Below are 23,759 nucleotides of genomic sequence, written 5' to 3'. Positions count from 1 at the left end.
CGGAAGTGAAATCACTATTTTGCAGATGACTATACTTCAACCAAATGGACTTCTACGAGCAGGATATACTGAAACTGGCACCACGATGGTAGAAATGAGTTGAAAATTGTGGTGACAGATTTAAGTTCATTTGTAATTTTTTGTTTTATTACCTATTAAACTTTGTTAGTAAGATTATTGTGTGTTACTTTCCCAATCTTCCCTCGTACATGATAACTGACCAAATTTTACAACCATTAAATAATAAAACACTTGGTTTCTCTCAGTGACTTACTTAAGGCATCTGACTCTGTGAATCACAGTATTCACCTGCATAAATTGAAGTTACATCAATGGATAATGCCATATCTAAGCAAAACAATGCAGAAAGTTGTACTTAGTAATTCAACCAACCCAGCACGGACACACAATTTTTACTAAGGAGAAATCAAGTCACATAATTCTTACTAGTGAGAAATCAAGTATGGGGTTCCAGACAGCTCAGTCTTAGCTTCACTACTGTTCCTCACATATGTAAATGATCTACCATCCAATATAAACGAGCAGAATTAGTTTTTGGAGACGACACTAGTACTGTAATCAACCCAAGCATGCACACAGAAACAAACTGGTTTTCTGAGAATGACCTCCTCCTCAGTTTTAAAAAGACACAACATATTCAGCTCTTCACATCTAGGGTTACTACACCAATGAGAAGTGTAACACACAGAGAGGAAATAATAAATACGGTTGAAATTTCAAAATTATTGGGTGTCCTTATCTACGATAATTTAAGCTAGAAAAAGCACATTTTGGAAATCTTACAACAACTCACACAGGGAGGCCAAGACATTGGGATCACGGATTTACTTCAGACTTTGTACACCATTAGTAGGCCATTAAAAGACATAATTTGAAAGTAGTAAGATGCACTACTCCAGCAATTCTGAGAAAATCGCAAGAGAAGTCTTGCACATATGCCACGTGATTAACATTCGTGAATGGAAAGGCAGTCACGGACGAGGTGATGGTTCGAATCCTAGCAACACTTATTATTTAAATTATATATTTTTCCATCACTTGTTTCATTATTTTATTTATATGACATTTGAGAGGTAATATAAGAAAAAATAAAAAACCCACAAGTGTTTTCATAAAGTTGTAATGTATTTCATATGTTACCTGACAATTTACTATTTGTAATTAAATTTTCAAGGACAAGGGACAGAGTGACTCGGAAACCCCAAGTCAAACATCGATAAATAATGATGTGAATGACATTATTCATAATAAAGTAAGTCGCAGTGTGACAGACCAAGACAGCAATGTAGAATTACATGTCAGATATGCTCTTGACATCACACATTGCAGGATGTTACGTCATATAGACATGGAAAACATAAATTGAAATTTCATGCAAATACATGTGTTCTCTCCTTCATTATGTTACCTCTCAAATATCACACAAATTAAATAATGAGAACATTGATGAAAATAATATAGAGTAAAGAATAAGTGTCAGCGGGATATAATCCGTCACTTCATCAACGACCCACTTGCCTTGCACTAACGCTAACCACATGACCACAATGAACCCTTTGCACAGGTACACAATTTACGGAAAAGATGTAAAACTTCTCTTACGATTCACTCGGAATTGCCCGGGTAGTCCACCTTACTACCTTCACATTATGTTGTTTTAATGGCCTACTAAGGGTATACAAAGTTTGAAGTAAATCCGTGATCTCAACATCGTGGCCTCCTCTTGTTAGTTCAGCCACATCTGCACTTAAAGACTCCTTGTCAATCTTCAGGACAGAGAAATCAGTAAGTTGATACATTTTCCATAGTTTCATTCAATAGTGTCATATGGAATAATGTTCTGGGATAACTCATCTTTAAGAAATAAATTCTTTGTTGTCCTAAAATGTGCTCTAAGAATAATACAGGGTGCGATCAATAAGTAGTAGGGCTGAATTAATTTAAAAATTTTTATTGAACTAACTGGTACAAATCCTTAGTATTCCTCGAAGTAGCACCCTCGTGCTTCAACACAACGCATATAACGCGATTCCGATTGCACGTACGCCTTCTGGAACTCTCCTTCTGTGATTCTCTTTAGCGACGCCGTCCCGGCATTTTGGATGTCTTCTACAGACTGAATTGGTATCCCTTGAAGTCCCACTTGAGCCAGGGAAACAGGAAGTAGTCTGCTAGTGACAGTACGGAGGGTGAGGCAATGTGGCAACCCTGTGCTTGGCCAGGTGTTTCAACACCCACAGTGCGCAGTGGCATGGTGCAGCTTCCAACAAGCGGCAATGCCTGGTTGCACTCTCAGGATGTGTTTGCGCAATCTTTAAAGCACTTCCACATAAAACTGGGCACAAATTCCCAGTAAACCACAACACCACAGTCAAAAAAGTAAATGAGCACGGTTTTCACCCTTGACTTGCTCATTTAGGCTTTCTTCAGATGCAGGGAACTGACGGTGTGCCACTGAGCGCTCTGGCATTTGGTCTCTGGGTCATATTCAAAACACCACGATTCGTTGCCAGCAATGACATTGTGAAGAAAATTTTGGTTTTATAGGCCACAGTTTCAAATTTCCTGGGTATTTACACACGATTCAGTTTTTGTTTGTCAATCAGGATTTTTGGCACAAACTTGGCACACACCTTTCGCACGGCCAAATCCTCGTTACAATTTTTTTTTTGATGGTACTGCATGAAGTCCCCAACTCATCAACCATCAAATGTTTAAGTGGTGGCTGGAGTTCAGGAGCACCTTCACATTCGCCACATTTTCATCAGTCCTTGAAGTTGATGGGTGACCAGCTCGCTGGTTGTCTTCAATGAGCTCCCACCCCTTCCAGAACAGCTCGTGCCACTAACACTGCAGTGGCTCTAGGCAGCATCCCTGTAGGTATCCTTAATCATTTCTAATGTCTCCGCCACTGTTTTCCCGAGTTTCATGCACAATTTGATGACATAGCGCTGCTCGACATTTTTCTCCATCTTGAAACGCTGCCACACTACTGAACAGAGGACGGACGGACGGACGCACACACACACACACACACACACACACACACACACACACACACACGCTCTCTCTCCGCTTCCCTGCAGGTGACTGAAAATGTCAGTCTCTCCGGAAGCTTTCACATTATCACGCCCAGGCAGTCCAACCTCTCTCCACTGCTCCATTTGCACTACAGAGATTCAGTCCTACTACTTATTGATCACACCTTGTATGTGGTTCTCACCCAAGATCGTCTTGTCGACATCTGTTTAATGAGTTAGGCATTCTGACTGCTGCTTCACTGGTATATTTATTCCCTCATGAAGTTTGTCATAAATAATCCACTACAGTTCAAAAGGATCAATGATGTACATAATTACAACACCAGAAGGAAAAATAGCATTCATTATTCCATATTAAGGTTCTCTTTCGCACTAAATTTTTTTTGTTACCCAGTAATCCACATACCATACTCTACAGTAATTGTTCTGCAGTCCGCTTCAAATCCCAGTTATCAAAATTTTCTCAATATCGTTCCTCGAAAAGAAGATCGCCTTCCCTCTACGGATTCCCATGGACCTCTGTAAAATTCGCATTTTGTTCAAACCAACTGATAAGAAATCTAGCAGCCCGTCTCTGAATTGCTTCAATGCCTTCCCTTAATCTGACCTGATGCAGATCCCAAACACACCAGCAGTACTCCAGAATAGGTTGCACTAGCATCCTATAAGCAATCTCCTTCACAGATGAACCACACTTTCCTAGAATTCTCCTAATAAACCAGAGCTGACCATTCATCTTCCCACCACAATCCTCACATGCTCGTTCCTTTCCATACCGCTTTGCAATGTAATGCCCAGATATTTAAATGATATGACTGTGTCATGCAAGACACTACTAATGCCGCATTGGAACATTACAGGTTTGTTTATCCTACACATTTGCACTAAGTAAACATTTTAGAGCCAGCTGCCATTCATCACACCAACTATAAATTCTATCTAAGTCACCTTGTATCATCCTACAGTCACTCAACTTTGACATCTTCCTGTACACCACAGCACCATCAACTAACACCTGTAGATTGCTGCCCACCCTGTCCACCAGATCATTTATGTATACAGGAAATGATACTAAACAATTTGCCTCAGAACACAGCTCATAACATGTAAACCAACAAAAGAAAAATTACATAAAAGTACTTCATCAAAATATTCAATACTCTGGTAACAAAAAATTAGAAGCAGAAGTACTCCTGAGTGAAGTAAGATCAGACACATTATGCATAAGTGAACATGGACTAACTGAAAGTAAAATACGTAATGTTGCAATAAAGGATTACAAACTAGCTAGTTACTTCTGCAGATCTAAATATAAGGGTGGTGGCATTTGTATATATATTAAAACAGGTACTCTACTAAAGAATGTAAACAGTGAAGCTGCAACATTGCCCGCAGCTAGAGAAAAAGACTTTGAAGTTACTGGTATAGTGACATAGGATTTTAGAGTGTTTTGTGTGTACAGGTCACCATGTGGCAATATTAGCACCTTTCTGAAAAAAATTGCTAGCTTATTGAGAATGAATGTGAAGAGAAATCTTATTATATGTGGAGACTTCAACATTGACATGGGAAAAAGACACAAAAATAAGACAAGATTTTGAAGAATTGTTAATACAGCATAACATGAAAGTAACAATAACTGCACCAACAACAGTGACTTCACAAAGTGAGACAGTTATGGACAACATTATTATTATTATTATTATTATTATTATTATTATTATTATTATTATTATTATGTGTAACTATGAGTCACGTGTAGTTCATAAAGAAATATCTGATCGTCATGGACAACTAATCAGCTTTTGCAGAAGTAATGACACAGTATCAGGACCAAAACTAACAACCAAAGAAATTAGGGTCATCAGTGAACAAAATATCAACATCTTTAGAAACACTACAGGCCCAGCGTGTAAATGAAAAATATGATGCATTTCTTTCAACTATTAAGTAACATTTTAATGTAGCATTTCCCAAAGTAAAGAGACAAGAAAGGCAGCAAGATCAAACACAGTGGCTTACCAGTGAAATACTAGAACAGCGAAGGAAGCTTTAGGACCTGAGACGGATGGGCGAGGCTGAAAACTATAAAATGTTAAAAAAGAAGTCTAGAAAAACAATAAGAGAAGCCAAGCTAGAGCAATTGACACCACCATAGCGAACTCAAAAAACAAGGCAAAGTCAGCTTGGAATGCAATCAATGCTGAAAGAAAGGAAAAAGATGGGTCAAACAAAGGTGGTGGTTTTAAGGCAATTAAAATAGACAACACAGTGGTCACAGATGGTATGGAAATAACAAACATACTGAATAATAACTATATCAGTGTAGTAGAAAATTTAAAATTGGAAAGAAATAGTCAAAAACAGAAGGGTATTAAGGTACCAAAAAGGTCATGCAGTACTATGCTCTTAAGACCAGTCATGGAAGATGAATTGTGGAAAACTATACAGAAACTGAAGTCCAAGAAATCGGCTGGTGATGATGACATATCAAATCATGTAATAAAGCTGGTATGTGAGCAGATAGTAACATCACTGCTGAACACAGCAAACTGTTCTTTCAGAGATGCAGTTTTTCCAGAGAAAAAGAAGACAACAAAGGTGGTGCCAGTGTACAAGAAAGGGTATAAGGATGACCCCAACAACTACAGATCAGTTTCACTGACATCAGGTTTCTCGAAAATCCTAGAAATGCTTATGTATACCAGGTTAGTTAATTATATGAATATAACAGAGGGAAATATTCCACGTGGGAAAAATATATCTAAAAACAAAGATGATGTGACTTCCAAACGAAAGCGCTGGCAGGCTGATACACACACAAATAAACACAGACATACATACATACACACAAGATTCAAGCTTTCGCAACAAACGGTTGCTTCATCAGGAAAGAGGAAAGGAGAGGGAAAGACGAAAGGATGTGGGTTTTAAGGGAGAGGGTAAGGAGTCATTCCAATCCTGGGAGCGGAAAGACTTACCTTAGGGGGAAAAAAGGACAGGCATACACTCGCGCACACAACACACACACATATCCACCCGCACATACACAGACACAAGCAGACATTTGTAAAGGCAAAGAGTTTGGGCAGAGATGTCAGTCGAGGCGGAAGTACAGAGGCAAAGATGTTGTTGAAAGACAGGTGAGGTATGAGCGGCGGCAACTTGAAATTAGCGGAGGTTGAGGCCTGGCGGATAACGAGAAGAGAGGATATACTGAAGGGCAAGTTCCCATCTCAAGAGTTCTGACAGGTTGGTGTTAGTGGGAAGTATCCAGATAACCCGGACGGTGTAACACTGTGCCAAGATGTGCTGGCCGTGCACCAAGGCATGTTTAGCCACTGGGTGATCCCCATTACCAACAAACACTGTCTGCCTGTGTCCATTCATGCGAATGGACAGTTTGTTGCTGGTCATTCCCACATAGAAAGCTTCATAGTGTAGGCAGGTCAGTTGGTAAATCACGTGGGTGCTTTCACACGTGGCTCTGCCTTTGATCGTGTACACCTTCCGGGTTACAGGACTGGAGTAGGTGGTGGTGGTAGTGGTGGTGGTGGTGGTGGTGGTGGTGGGAGGGTGCATGGGACAGGTTTTACACTGGGGGCGGTTACAAGGGTAGGAGCCAGAGGGTAGGGAAGGTGGTTTGGGGATTTCATAGGGATGAACTAAGAGGTTACAAAGGTTAGGTGGATGGCGGAAAGACACTCTTGGTGCAGTGGGGAGGATTTCATGAAGGATGGATATCATTTCCGGGCAGGATTTGAGGAAGTCTTATCCCTATTGGAGAGCCACATTCAGAGTCTGATCCAGTCCCGGAAAGTATCCTGTCACAAGTGGGGCACTTTTGGGGTTCTTCTGTGGGAGGTTCTGGGTTTGAGGGGATGAGGAAGTGGCTCTGGTTATTTGCTTCTGTACCAGGTCGGGAGGGTAGTTGCGGGATGCGAAAGCTGTTTCCAGGTTGTTGGTCTAATGGTTCAGGGACTCCGGACTGGAGCAGATTCGTTTGCCACAAAGACCTAGGCTGTAGGGAAGGGACTGTTTAATGTGGAATGGGTGGCAGCTGTCATAATGGAGGTACTGTTGCTTGTTGGTGGGTTTGATGTGGACGGATGTGTGAAGCTGGCCATTGGACAGATGGAGGTCAATGTCAAGGAAAGCGGCATGGGATTTGGAGTAGGACCAGGTGAATCTGATGGAACCGAAGGAGTTGAGGTTGGAGAAGAAAATCTGGAGTTCTTCTTCACTGTGAGTCCTGATCATGAAGATGTCATCAATAAATCTGTACAAAACTTTGGGTTGGCCGGTCTGGGTAACCAAGTAGGCTTCCTCTAAGCGACCCATGAATAGGTTGGCGTACGAGGGGGCCATCCTGGTACCCATGGCTGTTCCCTTTAATTGTTGGTATGTCTGGCCTACGAAAGTGAAGAAGTTGTGGGTCAGGATGAAGCTGGCTAAGGTAATGAGGAAAGAGGTTTTAGGTAGGGTGGCAGGTGATCGGCGTGAAAGGAAGTGCTCCAACGCAGCGAGGCCCTGGACGTGCGGGATATTTGTGAATAAGGAAGTGGCATCAATGGTTACAAGGATGGTTTCCGGGGGTAACAGATTGGGTAAGGATTCCAGGTGTTCGAGAAAGTGGTTGGTGTATTTGATGAAGGATGGGACACTGCATGTAATGGGTTGAAGGTGTCGATCTACGTAGGCAGAGATAAGTTCTGTGGGGGCTTGATAACCAGCTACAATGGGGCGGCCGGGATGATTGGGTTTGTGAATTTTAGGAAGAAGGTAGAAGGTAGGGGTGCGGGCTGTCGGTGGGGTCAGGAGGTTGATGGAGTCAGGTGAGAGGTTTTGTAGGGGGCCTAAGGTTCTGAGGATTCCTTGAAGCTCCGCCTGGACATCAGAAATGGGATTACCTTGGCAAACTTTGTATGTAGTGTTGTCTGAAAGTTGACGCAGTCCCTCAGTCACATACTCCCGACAATCAAGTACCACGGTCGTGGAACCCTTGTCCGCCGGAAGAATGACGATGGATCGGTCAGCCTTCAGATCACGGATAGCCTGGGCTTCAGCAGTGGTGATGTTGGGAGTAGGATTAAGGTTTTTTAAGAAGGATTGAGAGGCAAGGCTGGAAGTCAGAAATTCCTGGAAGGTTTTGAGAGGGTGATTTTGAGGAAGAGGAGATGGGTCCCGCTGTGACGGAGGACGGAACTGTTCCAGGCAGGGTTCAATTTGGATAGTGTCTTGGGGAGTTCGATCATTAGGAGTAGGATTAGGATCATTTTCCTTTGTGACAAAGTGATATTTCCAGCAGAGAGTACGAGTGTAGTACAGTAAATCTTTGACGAGGGCTGTTTGGTTGAATCTGGGAGTGGGGCTGAAGGTGAGTCCTTTGGATAAGACAGAGGTTTCGGATTGGGAGAGAGGTTTCGAGGAAAGGTTAACTACTGAACTGGGGTGTTGTGGTTCCAGATTGCGTTGATTGGAATTTTGAGGTTTTGGAGGGAGTGGAGCTGGAAGTGGGAGATTGAGTAGATGGGAGAGACTGGGCCTGTGTGCAATGAGAGGAGGTTGAGGTTTGCTGGAAAGGTTGTGAAGGGTGAGTGAGTTGCCTTTCCGGAGGTGGGAAACCAGGAGATGGATAGTTTTTTTGAGGTGGAGGGTGGCATGCTGTTCTAATTTGCGGTTGGCCTGTAGGAGGATGCTCTGAACAGCCGGTGTGGATGTGGGAGAGGAAAGATTGAGGACTTTTGTTAAGGATAGGAGTTGACGGGTGTGTTCATTGGCTGACTTGATGTGTAGGTGAAGGATTAGGTGGGTGAGGGCAATGGATTGTTCAGTTTGGAACTGGTATAGGGACTGATAGAAATAAGGGTTGCAGCCAGAGATGGGAACTTTAGTGTGAGGCCTTTGGGGGTAATGCCAAATGTCAGACAAGCCTGAGTAAATAAAATATGGCAGCGTAATCTGGCTAGGGCGAAGGCATGTTTGCGGAGGGAATGTAAATAAAACTTAATGGGGTCGTTGTGGGGGTGTTGTGAGGGTGACATGGTATTAGAAGGTGGAAAGTGTAACATGAGGCTGAAATGAAAATGAAAATAAAAATATATGGGGAGAGAGAAAGGTGAACTAGAAAGCAACTGGAGATCTGGTGTGAAAAAAGGTGAAAAAGTTATGGTTAAGCTGGGCTATGTTGATCCTGTGGTGAACTTGGGTTGGTAGACAACGATGTGCACAGAGGTTAGGTGGTTGTGTTGCCGCCAAAACACATTAAAGGGTGGAGAAATTAGGGAAAATTTCGAAAAAACTGCATGTAAATGTATTGAAAGGAGTGGTTTTGTGGTGACAGATTATGAGAATGAGGCTGACAATTGTCTGACTAAGAAATAATGACGTTAAAACCTGTGGGAAGCGGCTAAAAATGATCAGTGATGTGAGAAAAATGGAAATGGAAATAAAGCAAAAGTTATTAGAACTAGCCGAAATGGTTGTTTAATAGGTGAAAGGAACTGTTTGTGAACTGAAAACGGTGGATTTTATAGCAGTGGTAGTGATGAAAGCGGAAAAAAAAAATTTTTTTTGGTTATGGTTTGGAAGTGGGTTACGTATTATTGAGTATATATAGGCAAGATAAAATTGTATGGTAGATTCGGTAATGAGGAGGAGGTTAATACAAAGTGAAACTACTTGGAAAAACAGAAAGAAAAAATAAGATGACAGAAAAGAATTCGAAATCCAACAGTGACAATAACAAACGTAATTGTTGGGTTCAAATTAATGATATGAATATAATAGAGGGAAACATTCCAAGTGGGAAAAATATATCTAAAAACAAAGATAATGTGACTTACCAAACGAAAGCACTGGCAGGCTGATAGACACACAAACACAAACATACACCCAAAATCCAACTTTCGCAACCAACAGTTGCTTCATCAGGAAAGAGGGAACTCCTTTGGTTCCATCAGATTCACCTGGTCCTACTCCAAATCCCATGCCACTTTCCTAGACATTGACCTCCATCTGGCCAATGGCCAGCTTCACACGTCCGTCCACATCAAACCCACCAACAAGCAACAGTACCTCCATCATGACAGCTGCCACCCATTCCACATTAAACAGTCCCTTCCCTACAGCCTAGGTCTTTGTGGCAAACGAATCTGCTCCAGTCCGGAATCCCTGAACCATTACACCAACAACCTGCAAACAGCTTTCGCATCCCGCAACTACCCTCCCGACCTGGTACAGAAGGAAATAACCAGAGCCACTTCCTCATCCCCTCAAACCCAGAACCTCCCACAGAAGAACCCCAAAAGTGCCCCACTTGTGACAGGATACTTTCCGGGACTGGATCAGACTGAATGTGGCTCTCCAGTAGGGATACGACTTCCTCAAATCCTGCCCGGAAATGATATCCATACTTCATGAAATCCTCCCCACTGCACCAAGAGTGTCTTTCCGCCGTCCACCTAACCTTCGTAACCTCTTAGTTCATCCCTATGAAATCCCCAAACCACCTTCCCTACCCTCTGGCTCCTACCCTTGTAACCGCCCCCAGTGTAAAACCTGTCCCATGCACCCTCCCACCACCACCTACTCCAGTCCTGTAACCCGGAAGGTGTACACGATCAAAGGCAGAGCCACGTGTGAAAGCACCCACGTGATTTACCAACTGACCTGCCTACACTGTGAAGCTTTCTATGTGGGAATGACCAGCAACAAACTGTCCATTCGCATGAATGGACACAGGCAGACAGTGTTTGTTGGTAATGGGGATCACCCAGTGGCTAAACATGCCTTGGTGCACGGCCAGCACATCTTGGCACAGTGTTACACCGTCCGGGTTATCTGGATACTTCCCACTAACACCAACCTGTCAGAACTCTGGAGATGGGAACTTGCCCTTCAGTATATCCACTCTTCTCGTTATCCGCCAGGCCTCAACCTCCGCTAATTTCAAGTTGCCGCCGCTCATACCTCACCTGTCTTTCAACAACATCTTTGCCTCTGTACTTCCGCCTCGACTGACATCTCTGCCCAAACTCTTTGCCTTTACAAATGTCTGCTTGTGTCTGTGTGTGTGCGGATGGATATGTGTGTGTGTGTGTGTGCGCACGAGTGTATACCTGTCCTTTTTTCCCCCTAGGGTAAGTCTTTCCGCTCCCAGGATTGGAATGACTCCTTACCCTCTCCCTTAAAACCCACATCCGTTCGTCTTTCCCTCTCCTTCCCTCTTTCCTGATGAAGCAACCGTTGGTTGCGAAAGCTTGAATTTTATGTGTATGTTTGTGTGTCTATCAGCCTGCCAGCGCTTTCGTTTGGAAGTCACATCATCTTTGTTTTTAGATTAGTTAATTATTTGGACGAACGTAACGTTCTCATACCCTCACAACATGGTTTCAGAAAGGGTAAATCTACAGAATCAGCAATTGACAGTCTAACAATACATTTTACAGTCCTTAGATGAGAAAAAGATTATCTCTGCAATGTTTCTGGATCTTACAAAAGCATTTGACACCATTGACCATGAAATGCTGATACAAAAATTAGGCAACTATGGCATTCGAGGGCAACCAGGTGAATGGATAAAATCATACTTGTGCAACCGCAAGCAGTACGTATCATCAGGAAACTCATACCAATCAGAAACCAAACCCATCAAATATGGAGTGCCGCAGGGTTCAGTGATGGGGCCATTGTTATTCTACGTGTTTGTTAATGATATAGGTGTTGAGGAAGAAGAAAAGAAAATATTGTATGCTGATGACATGACAATACTAAATAGTGACCAAAATATGGAACAGCTTGAGAGAAGAGCACACATATTTGAAAATGTCACAGCTCAATGGCTGCTGGAAAATGAACTGGTTACAAATCTAAAAAAAGACTATGCATGCAGTGTTTAAAAACAAGGAGAAGGCTGTAGACATAGATTTAGAGGTTGATGGAACAAGGCTGGAAGAAGTAGAATCTGTTAGATTCTTAGGTATTCTAGATTCTTAGGTATTCTTGTGGATAATGAACTGAAATGGAAAAAACATATTAATAATGTCTGTAAGAAACTGAGCTCTGTCATATTCTTAATGATGCAGCTATCACAGTATGCAGACAAGAACCTTCTGTGTACAGTGTATCATGGACTTTTCGAACCATACTTACAGCATGGAGTGACTGTGTGGGGAAACTCAAACGAGAGACAAAACGAGTGTTCTAGGACCATTTTAAGAAGAAAGACCTCTGAAACGTGCAGAAACTGTTTCAAGAAGTTAGGTATCTTAACTTTTTCATCCTTGTATATACAGGGTGTTACAAAAAGGTACAGCCAAACTCTCAGGAAACATTCCTCACACACAAATAAAGAAAAGATGTTATAAGGACATGTGTCCGGAAACGCTTAATTTCCATGTTAGAGCTCATTTTAGTTTCTTCCACCTACGCTCAATGGAGCACGTTATCATGATTTCATACGGGATACTCTACCTGTGGTGCTAGAACATGTGCCTTTACAAGTACGACACAACATGTGGTTCATGCACGATGGAGCTCCTGCCCATTTCAGTCGAAGTGTTGGTGCGCTTCTCAATAACAGATTCGGTGACCGATGGATTGGTAGAGGCGGACCAATTCCATGGCCTCCACGCTCTCCTGACCTCAACCCTCTTGACTTTCATTTATGGGGGGCATTTGAAAGCTCTTGTCTACGCAACCCCGGTACCAAATGTAGAGACTCTTCGTGCTCGTATTGTGGACGGCTGTGATACAATACGCCATTCTCCAGGGCTGCATCAGCACATCAGGGATTCCATGCAATGGAGGGTGGATGCATGTATCCTCGCTAACGGAGGACATTTTGAACATTTCCTGTAACAAAGTGTTTGAAGTCACGCTGGTACGTTCTGTTGCTGTGTGTTTCCATTCCATGATTAATGTGATCTTAAGAGAAGTAATAAAATGAGCTCTAACATGGAAAGTAAGCATTTACGGACACATGTCCACATAACATATTTTCTTTCTTTGTGTGTCAGGAATGTTTCCTGAAAGTTTGGCCGTGCCTTTTTGTAACACACTGTATACAAAACAATTATGTACATTACAAAAGGTAGTGAGGACTGGATTACAAATGCTAGTGTACACACCCACAATACAAGAAGGAAGACTGAAGTACAGAGCATACCCCACCGACTGCCAATGCTAGAAAAAGGACCCCAGTACTCTGGTATCAGACTACTAAGAAGTCTGCCTAAAAACCTGCATGATAGTGTACTTGACAATGACTTTCCAAAGAAACTTAAGGACTACTTCACCAAAAAAGAGTTTTACAGTGTTGCCGAATTCTTATGCCACTAAATTTGTATATATTATTATTCATTATCAATATTGTAAAAATGTAAGCTAAAGGTGTAGAAAAATAAGTGATAATGAATGTTAATACTTTGACATGTCCTATATTACACGTACATTACTGTACATGATGTAATCTTACAGGATCAAATAAAATTCAATTCAATTCAATTCAATAATGGTCCTATCACACTTCCCTGGGGCACTTATCTCCGACGAACACCGGTCTTCGAGGAGAACATAGTGGGTTATATTACTTTAGAAGTCTTCAACCTCAAGCCACTCACATGTCTGGGAACCTATTCCGCATGCTCGAACCTTGCTCTGCTGTGAATCATACCATTCTTCTGTGGAAGCTAGAAGAGTATGGGTTGAGAGGATTAGCTTTGAAACTATTTACCTCCTATTTGAAAGACAGGAAACAGTGTGTAAAGCTAACTTATAAAAATAATGAGCACCTTCTATAAACCAAATCAATCTTCAGGACACTTCAATGTGGCGTGCCTCAAGGAAGCATTCTAGGGCCTTTTCTGTTTCTTGCATATGTAAATAACTTATTTGAACCCCAAAATTGCATGGTTGTAAGCTACGTCGATGACATATCCTTCATCAGCTGTGGCAGTGATATGCAGTCTGCAGCTAACAGTACCGAGATCAGTTTCAATACTCTGTCCGCATACCTTACAGTAAACAAGCTTCTTGTAAATAAAGACAAAACATTAATAATGAAGTCCATCCTCAGTTATAATGCTGCCATAACTGATACTGTATTTACATCCCCATTGGGTCCTGGATATGCAAATTTGCATAAATTTTTGGGCATCGTTGTTGATGAACACTTATCATGGAAAGAACATGTAGATTATATTTGCAAGAAAATCAGTAGAAATGTGTATCTACTGAAACGGGTCTCAGCCTTCTTGGACCAGATACTTAAAGCCAAACATATTTTGGGTTGATTCATCCGCACCTTCAGGTGGGGCATCAGCAGTTTATATAGACAAGACTTTTTAGATTACAAAAAAAAGCAGTAAGAATGGTAGCCAAGGTAAAGAAGAGAGAGCCATGTAGAGACATCTTTAGAAAATATAAAATTCTTACGGTGTACTCCATGTATATACTGCAGACAGTCATGTTTGTGAAACAAAATCCTGAATTTAATATGACAAACAGTAATGTACACAACTATGATACACGGGGCAGGGAAAATTTTCATAGAATTGTGACCAATAAAAAAGGCAACGGACCATAGCCCACATAGAATGTGAGCAATTTTCTACAATGCACTACCCTGTGAACTCAAGAAAGCAAATCTAAATATGCTTAAGAGTAGACTGAAGCAATTATTAATAGAGAAGTGTTGTTACTCTATAGAGGACTTTTAGTGCCATCTTGGAAAACAGTGTATATAGACAATGTCTCGGATCTATCAAAGGTATGAAAGAATGTAATTATATACTGTATTATGTGTACTTTATTATTATAAATATAAGCTAAATTTTGTTACACTATAGAGGAATCCACTTGTCGTGCCCTTTTGAAAAATAGTGTGTATAAACATGTGTCTGATCCATATGTCGTTATGAAAAAATGTAAATATTTCACTGTATATGTGTAATGTAAGCTAAATTTTCCTGACAATTTCCAAAAACTTTTTGTTATATGGACAGTAAATAAATAAATAAATAAATAAACCTTTGTTAACAGTCAGCAGTGGGACCACGTGTCAAATGCTTTTTGGAAAACTAGAAATATGGAAACTGCCTGTTTCCCTTTATCCATAGTTTGCAATATATCATGTGATAAAAGGGCTAGCCAAGTTTCACAAAAGCGAAGCTTTCTAAAATGGATGCTGATTCTTGGACATAAGCTTTTCAGTCTCTACAAAATTTATTATATTCGAACTTAGAATATGTTATAGAATTCTGAAGAAAACTGACGTTAAGGGTATTGGTCTATAATTTTGTGGGTCATTCTTTTATCTTTCTTAAATACATGAGTCACCTGTATTATAAAATGTCTGATAAACAGCAAAGTAAAATTTGAAAACAAGTTGAGAAAGTTTCTCCTTCACAACTCCTCCTATTCCATAGAAGAATTTCCATTAACGTAATGTGCAAAAGGTGGTGGGAAAGAAACTATCATTTCATATCTGTATCTCTCTTTTTTTTCTAAAAAAAATTACAAATTTTCAGCAATTACAACGTACAAATTAATTTGCAATGTGAATGTTGAATGACTTTGTTCATGTTGTTATGATTTATCATGCAAAATGATCCACTGAACAAGCTAACTACCTAATTAACAAATTCATGCTCAACCTTCACACTAAGCCTTGCCCAATCAATCCCATGTGTGGCTTCCATTTCTATCTTCCTGGATTCAGCTTTTTGACTACTGGACAAATACAACAAACTTTTTCGAATTAACCTGCTGTTTTGACAAATACTTACATTTATCACAAAAATATGACTGCTGTCAATTTTGGAATTTTGTCAACTTATGTATTTTCTGATCATTATTCTTTCTGTCTTGAGTATTCTGTCTGTTCCTGCAGTGATATCTGTTTTGAAAATGGTTTCACTTCCTTATATTACACCTGGTTGTGTAACTATTTCCTAGCGTCTTAATTTTCAGGTCACTGAGGTGCTTTTCAGTCTAGTATTCAATGCCATACATTGTGTTTTTGTCAGTTGGTCTATTCTATCGTGCCTCATGACCCTTCATGGACTCCTTTCGAAAAATGTGGATTTAGAGATGAGGTTATGCTGTCTGCACAGTACAGGAAGTCTCTGGCCTTTCCTACTGCTATGTTCCTATGGTGTCAGTATCAAAGGCATATCTTGGTATATTTATCCTCTTTGACTTGGGCATAATAGTATCTTAGTGCTGTCTTTGTTCACATAGGTTATTGTCTGCTTGAGCATGTCACAGAAGTTTTGCACCTCTTCTCTGGTCTTTGTTGGAAATTCTCTCTCATTAATGAGGATACTGGTGACCATGAGTGCAAGCATTTTGTTTGCTGTTGTTAAAGTTAATATTGCATTCTTAGTGCAATGTCTTGAAAATCAATTATAGAATCAATGCTTTTATTTTTATTATAAACCTGATTCCAAAATGAGGGAACTGTTTTACAACACACTGTGTGGGCTTTCAAATGTAAATTATGTATCTTTTGAGGCAGAGAACCATGTATGACAATGTCACCAATTTGATTAGGCTCGATCCTGTTCTTGTGTGATGGTGGGTGTTTGGGTGACTGAAAATCCTCCTGGGTCATTGCTGGCTACACACTGACGTAACTTGCTCCTACTTTCTTGTTGGGTAGGAAAGTGGAATTATTTCCCCCATATGACGTTCCATATTTGAGTAATGAAAGCAATCAACCTTAATGTAACAAGCTCTTATTCACAACAGCAAATAAAGTTGAACCTATATAAATCTCAATGCGTAACTTTACTTAAGCATGCAGAGGAGCTATGGCTCTAGTTTTAAAGAATAGTTGACTATGCAGTGGATACTGCTTAGAATAGTTCAAGATGGGAGAGAGCTCATATGGTATACAATCACTGTAAAGAAACTTCCACAGAAACAGATACTACTGCATAATAGATGTACAACGAAGCATAAAGGCTATACGTAGAGACACACTAAATCAAACACATTTGGCTATTAAGAGAGCAATGCATGAGACCTTCCATGACTACTGTAGCACAATTTTGTCAAACAATCTTCTCAAAACCCAAAGAAATTCTGGTCACATGTAAAGGCCACTAGTGGCAGCAAAGTTCATGTCCAGTCACTCGCAAACGAGACGAGCTGAAACTGAGGGTAGCAAAGCAAAAGTTGAAATGCTTAATTCCATTTTCAAATGTTACTTCACAAAGAAAAACTCTGAAAACCTGCCCAACTTTCTCCTCATAATACTTTTAAAAAAATGGTCAAATGAGCATTAGTAACAGATGTGTTGAGAAACAGCTGAAATCATTAAAACTGAAGAGAACTCCAGGGCCCAATGGTATCCCCTATCAGATTCTATACTGAATTTGCAGCTGAGTTAGTACCTCTTAACTATAATTAATCATTGATTCCTTGAAAAAAAATTTAAAAAGTTTCATGTCTAGTAATTGGAAGAAATTGCAGGTCACATAGAAGTGATTTAAAAACTATCGTCCAGTATCCTTGACATCAATTTGTTGTAAAACTTTTGAACGTATTTGGGGCTCAAACCTAAAGAGCTATCTCTAACAGAACGACCTCCTCCACGCCAACCAGCACTGATTCCAAAATCATCATCATGCGAAACCCAACTCACAGTTTTCTTACGACATACAGAATACTTTGCATCAAGACTGTCACGCACATGCAGTATTTCTTGAGATCCAGAAAGTATGTGACTCAGTATCACATCCACACACTATCAAATGTATGATCGTATGGAGTATCGATCAAAATTTGTGATTGGATTGATGATTTTTTGGTTTGGAGGACACAACAAGTTACCTTCGATAAAGTGTCATAATCAGATGTAGAAGTAACTTTGGGTGTGCCCCAGGGCATTATATTGGGACCCTTGTTGTTAAGATTTCAAGCTAACTACCTTGCGAAAAATGTTAGTAGTAACATCAGATTTTTTGCAAATGATGCTGTTATCTATAATGAAGTACTGTCTTAAAGAAATATTCAAAGTGGTGAAAAGAAAGGCAAATCTCTTTAAATGTTCAGAAATATAAAATTGCAAACTTCACAGAATCAATCATGTTAGTATCCCATGACAGTAATATCAATGAGACACATATGGAGTCTATCAACTCGTACAAACATCTGGGTGTAAAATCAACTCGTACAAACATCTGGGTGTAACACCTTATAGGGATGTGAAATGGAATGATCACATAGGCTCAGGTATGTGGTAGACTTTGGTTTACTAGTAGAATACTTGGGAAATGCAATCACTGTAAAAAGAAGATTGCTTACAAATCACTTGTGCAATCCATCCTAGAAAAGTGTGTAGGACCCAAATGAAATAGGACTAACAAGGGGATATAATGAACACGTACAGAAAAGAGCAACACTAATGGTCACAACATATTTGTTTGACCCATATGGGGGGGAGGGGGGGGGGGGGGGGGGGGAGAGAGAGAGGAGAGAGAGAGAGAGAGAGAGAGAGAGAGAGAGAGAGAGAGAGAGTGAGTGTGTGTGTGTGTGTGTGTGTGTGTGTGTGTGTGTGTGTGTGTAACACACACTGACTTTTTCTCAATTACTCTGTTTGCCAGTTCTGTAAAGCCGAGATGCCCAAAGGCTTCAGGTTGCTAAGTGTTTTGTGACTGGGCACTGCTGATCTTTGTGACTCAACACTTCAGCATGCAGTAGTGCAGTTATTACCAGGCCGTGTCATTTGTTTAATTTCAAAATGCCCGACAGAGCAGCTCCCGGTCTGCCGCACAAGTTCTCCGTGTGTGTCAGTTTTGCTTTTGCAGATATTTGGCGCACAGCACAGTGTTTTGCAGTCATAAGTCGGCATTTTCGGAACTTGTTCATACAAAGAAAAAAGACACACAAATACTGTTTAGAATCAGAGGAAGTGTATACCATGTTGACAGCTTCCGGGTAGATGGCATCCGTGATGACACCCCTCTGCGAGCTCACATACTCCACCATTTCGTGGAGTGCTGCCCTTTTCACTTCTTTCCATTTCAAGTCAGACAGTGGGTCCGACACAAAATCAAACAACACGCAGCACTGTCTGATTTTTTGTATGAACAGCTGTTCCCTCTCATTGGCAGGTGCATCTGTGAACAAGTAACAAGACAATCATAAATGTGATATACATTTTTGCACAAGGCGTATCTGTGAAACCAGGTGATACGTCAGGTTTTTAATACCTCACTTCTGCTGTATAACTTCTACTAGGCTAGAACATTGTGAGTTGTGCTTCCACCAATTCAGAAAGATATTTATTGCCACATGGTTGGCACACCAGTTAACTGTGTGTCGAAACGTACTTCGTTATGAGGATTTCCACCCCGAGACTAAGAAAAGCAATTGGCTCAGTAGTTATGTACTGGTTACGGATCTGTAGGTCCGTGGATTTTTTTCTGCTACCCACCACTTCTCTCAAACCTGGCCAAGTTTGTTAACATGACAAGCATCGAGCTGCACCATGGTCTGGAGTTTGCGTTAAGCCTTATTTAATTCCCCCTGGAACTGGCTGGAGGAGAGTTCAACTGGCAGAGGAAGGGAAGGGCATGTGCTCCGCAACATGACTGTGTCTAGTAATCCCCTGTGGTTTATGGTAATTTTACCTTCAACAACAATTATACTACATGTGGTTTGTGACTGCTGTCTAAAACTAGGTGTATGCATGTAAGTGTACAAATAATTGAACTATTCAAACAGATCAATTAAAGGTTTTATACATGAAGAGACAAAATGCAGATAGACAATTATAAAAACAGCAATAAACTGTGAAAGGAAAAGGCTTTGTTGCAGCCAGAACACGTATAATAATTATATGAGAAGCAACTGTAAAGCTGAATTGCAAATTTAAAGTTGAATTTAGTAGCGCTTTGAACAAATGAACATTTATTTTGCACTTTCTCCAATGCTAATTGCAGTTGCGAGTATGCTTCGCATGGAAAAAAGCTAAATAGTAATATCATTATAACAGCTATAACCACATTTAAACTGTCGAGACATTGTTTGTTGTTGTCTTCAGTCCTGAGACTGGTTTGATGCAGCTCTCCATGCTACTCTATCCTGTGCAAGCTTCTTCATCTCCCAGTACCTACTGCAACCTACGTCCTTCTGAATCTGCTTAGTGTATTCATCTCTTGGTCTCCCTCTATGATTTTCACCCTCCACACTGCCCTCCAATGCTAAATTTGTGATCCCTTGATGCCTCAGAACATGTCCTACCAACCGGTCCCTTCTTCTTGTCAAGTTGTGCTACAAACTCCTCTTCTCCCCAATTCTATTCAATACCTCCTCATTAGTTATGTATTCTACACATCTAATCTTCAGCATTCTTCTGTAGCACCACATTTCGAAAGCTTCTATTCTCTTCTTGTCCAAACTATTTCAGAAACGACTTCCTGACTTTTAAATCTATACTCAATGTTAACAAATTTCTCTTCTTCAGAAATGCTTTTCTTGCCATTGCCAGTCTACATTTTATATCCACTGTACTTCGACCATCATCAGTTATTTTGCTCCCCAAATAGCAAAACTCCTTTACTACTTTAAGTGTCTCATTTCCTAATCTAATTCTCTCAGCATCACCCGACTTAATTCGACTACATTGTTGTTGAGACATATCTTGGTAAAAATTTTCAAATTTGTTATAGTAGCCACATTCTTGTGGCTATTTTAATACCACACTTGCAATAGAAGCATAATCTGCCATACCCGTAGTATGGATTGTACAAGCTGTTACTTATGCTGTAGATCTAATATTCCTAAAACTAACACTTTAGCAGGTCCAATCGCGCAAGTGTTATTACATAAATTTCATACAACAGTCAAATTCCATGTATCAAGCACAAATTTAGGTTGATCTGGGCAGTCGACAAGCATATGTTGGACCCCTCATACTCTCATACTCACTTCACAGTGTGTCAGTCGTACTGTCAGAATATACGTTCATATTTGTACTTGGTATGTCCAATGCATTAACAGTTACTTTTGAAGGCTGAATCAGACAGCTGATCCACAAACCCATTTCCTAGAATGCCAGCATGGCTTTGTATCCAAAGGCACAAAATGATTGCACCTATTCTGTACAAGCCATGTAACAGCAGTCGGATGTCATATACTATGGGACATTTTCAAAGGCACGTTCTTACTTCCAGGAGAAGAAAATGATTGCTTATAAGAGGTTCTCGAGTGGAGTTAATTTTCAGACAGTTGACAACCTGAATTACAGTTATTAATTCTGCTGCATAAATACTACATTCACACAGTATATAAGCGGGTTTGAGGAAACTATAATGGACTTATGAATATCCTTTTCCTCTATCTTTGGGCAATATCATGCAACGTATGCTGGCTGGCCACATTTCTTATTTTTTAAAACCATTTCTAAGCACATACATTTTGAAGTTAAAGAAGAAGATTATATAACAAGGACTTTTGGCAGTCTAAATTTTTTACCCCTTATCAATAATAATTAATTACAAGTTGTTGAGAGCATATCTTCGGGGGAAGAATACTGTCTCCATCAGGAAGCTGTCTATCGGCCACATATGGGAAGCTCTCATTGCAAGTTAAACTTTGCCATCATGTACAGGGAAGGTGCAGTGACTTCTCTGTGAGACTACCATAATCTAGTGGGGTTAAGACGAGTTATGCACATAATTTTGTGATGACAGTTCCATCTGTTCTCCACAGGTATTTCCAACCTAAGGTAAAAAGTCAAGTTCCCAAACATAAATAGCCATTAGTTGCTTGCTGTGTGGCACCAGGTAAACTTACTATTGACTGAACTCAAGAAATGAGTGTAATCAATAACTGCCAAATGTTAGTGTTTTGCGTCTAATTCAGGGTGGAGGTGAACAGATTTGAACTCGTGGGAGTGCATAATCTGGGATTTCACCAACGAAATACGGTACATGAAATTTTCAGCACATATCTATGTTCTACACTTAGAGATCACATTCAGCAGACTATAGTGATGAGGAGCTGTAACACAGGCAAAGATCACAGAAGCACAGTACCAATAAGATATTAGATCCTGAGGCAATCACAATTATGCTTACTGGAAAGGCAAAGCGGGTGGTGGTTAAAACAGACCCCTTAGGTTCTCTGTTATATAGTCTGTGTAGTTTCCTAAGAGTTGATACAGCTCTTAATTCTAAAGAACATACGGTTTTGTATAAAGATGGACCAGTTGCCCCAGAAGTCCCACTTCTGCAGTGTCACCAGGATATGTTACCATACTTTATGAGTCAGGGATAGACAAAAATACCAGAAGCATTGTTGAACAAATGCTCACAAATACAACATCGTTTAGTGTGATAGGGCATTTCTGTTCACTATAAATACAAATAATCCAGTGGACAACTTAGAAGCTTCACGAGGCTGTTCGCAGATGGTGATGGTGTCCATAACAAGGTAACAATGGCATAAGACTGTCGCAAATTTCAGGAAGGCCTGGGGAGGATTGGCGATTGGTGCAGCGACTGTCAGTTCACCATGAACTTAACCAGATCTATTATGTTGGAACAACTGAAATAAAATGTTCAAACGTGCCTATGTTCTGTATTTTAATTTTAAAAACCTACCTGTTACCAACTGTTCGTCTAAAATTGTGAACCATATGTTTGTGACTATTACGGCGCCATCTATCACAAAGCGAAAAAAGTGGTCCGACTAAAACATTCATATTTCTTTACGTACTACACGAATATGTAATAAAAAAAATGGGGGTTCCTATCTTAAAAAATGCAGTTGATATCCGTTTGACCTATGGCAGCACTATCTAGCAGGCCAACCATAGTGCCATCTGGTTTTCCCCTTCAAGCTAGACGAGTTTTGTTCTTCGCAGTTTTTTCGTTTGATGCTTATTTCGTGAGATATTTGGCCCAGTCACTATCAATGGAACACCCTGTATATTGCACATACATAGGTGAAGAAACCTACTACTGTACAATTACACTATTGGTGACAAATCACTCAACAAAGTAACAGTCACTAAAATACCTAGGAGCAACCTGAAGTGGAATGAATACGCAAAACAAATTGCAGGGGTAGCAGACTTCAGGCTGAGATTCATAGGAGAAATCTTAAGGAAATTGAAGTCATTCAACAAAACATTACAAAACAAAAATTTGACTGATTCTTGAGTATTTGGTTGTAAGTGTGGGACCCCTTACAGGGCAATATAAATAGAAGAGATGCAAGATCCAATGAAGAACAGCATGAAACTTCCTGGCAGATTAAACCTGTGTGCAGGACCAAGACTTGAACTTGGGACCTCTGCTTTTCACAGGCAAGTGCTCTACACACTGAGCACTCAACCACTCAAAGCAAAAATCTCGAGTTTGAGTCTCAGTCCATCACACCGTTTTAACGTGCCGAGAAGTTTCATATTGGCGTACGCTTTGCTGCAGAGTGAAAATTTCATTCGAGAATGGCAGGTTTTGTAACTAGATAGTTCAGTCTGCATAGGAGCGAGAGTGGTAGACAATGCAAGAGAGTTTGCGTGCACCACGCAGGATACTACTTTCTCCCACGTCTCGCCAAGTGAGCACAATGTAAAAATCTTAAAAATTAGACCCAGCACAGAAGTTTACAGAGAATCATTCTTTCCACGCGCCTTTGCAAATGGAACAGGGAAAGGGGAAGTGGAAAATCATAGTGCTG

General features: G+C 40.5%; 1 protein-coding gene across 3 annotated transcripts in view; it reads right to left on the bottom strand.

Moving 5' to 3' along the window:
• Nucleotides 1–23,759, bottom strand: part of LOC124790607 (serine/threonine-protein phosphatase 2A 56 kDa regulatory subunit gamma isoform) — a 322,070-nt gene that overhangs the window by 107,529 nt on the left and 190,782 nt on the right. For all 3 annotated transcript variants that reach the window (XM_047257796.1, XM_047257797.1, XM_047257798.1), the window contains one exon: nucleotides 18,990–19,189. In XM_047257796.1, coding sequence (XP_047113752.1) covers nucleotides 18,990–19,189 — 200 coding nt within the window. The remainder of the gene's footprint in view (nucleotides 1–18,989; nucleotides 19,190–23,759) is intronic.

This window comes from Schistocerca piceifrons, chromosome 1, assembly GCF_021461385.2.
Source record: "Schistocerca piceifrons isolate TAMUIC-IGC-003096 chromosome 1, iqSchPice1.1, whole genome shotgun sequence".
Classification (NCBI taxonomy): Eukaryota; Metazoa; Arthropoda; class Insecta; order Orthoptera; family Acrididae; genus Schistocerca; species Schistocerca piceifrons.
Note: the sequence above shows the minus strand (reverse complement) of the source record. Positions and strands in the feature narration are given on the sequence as shown.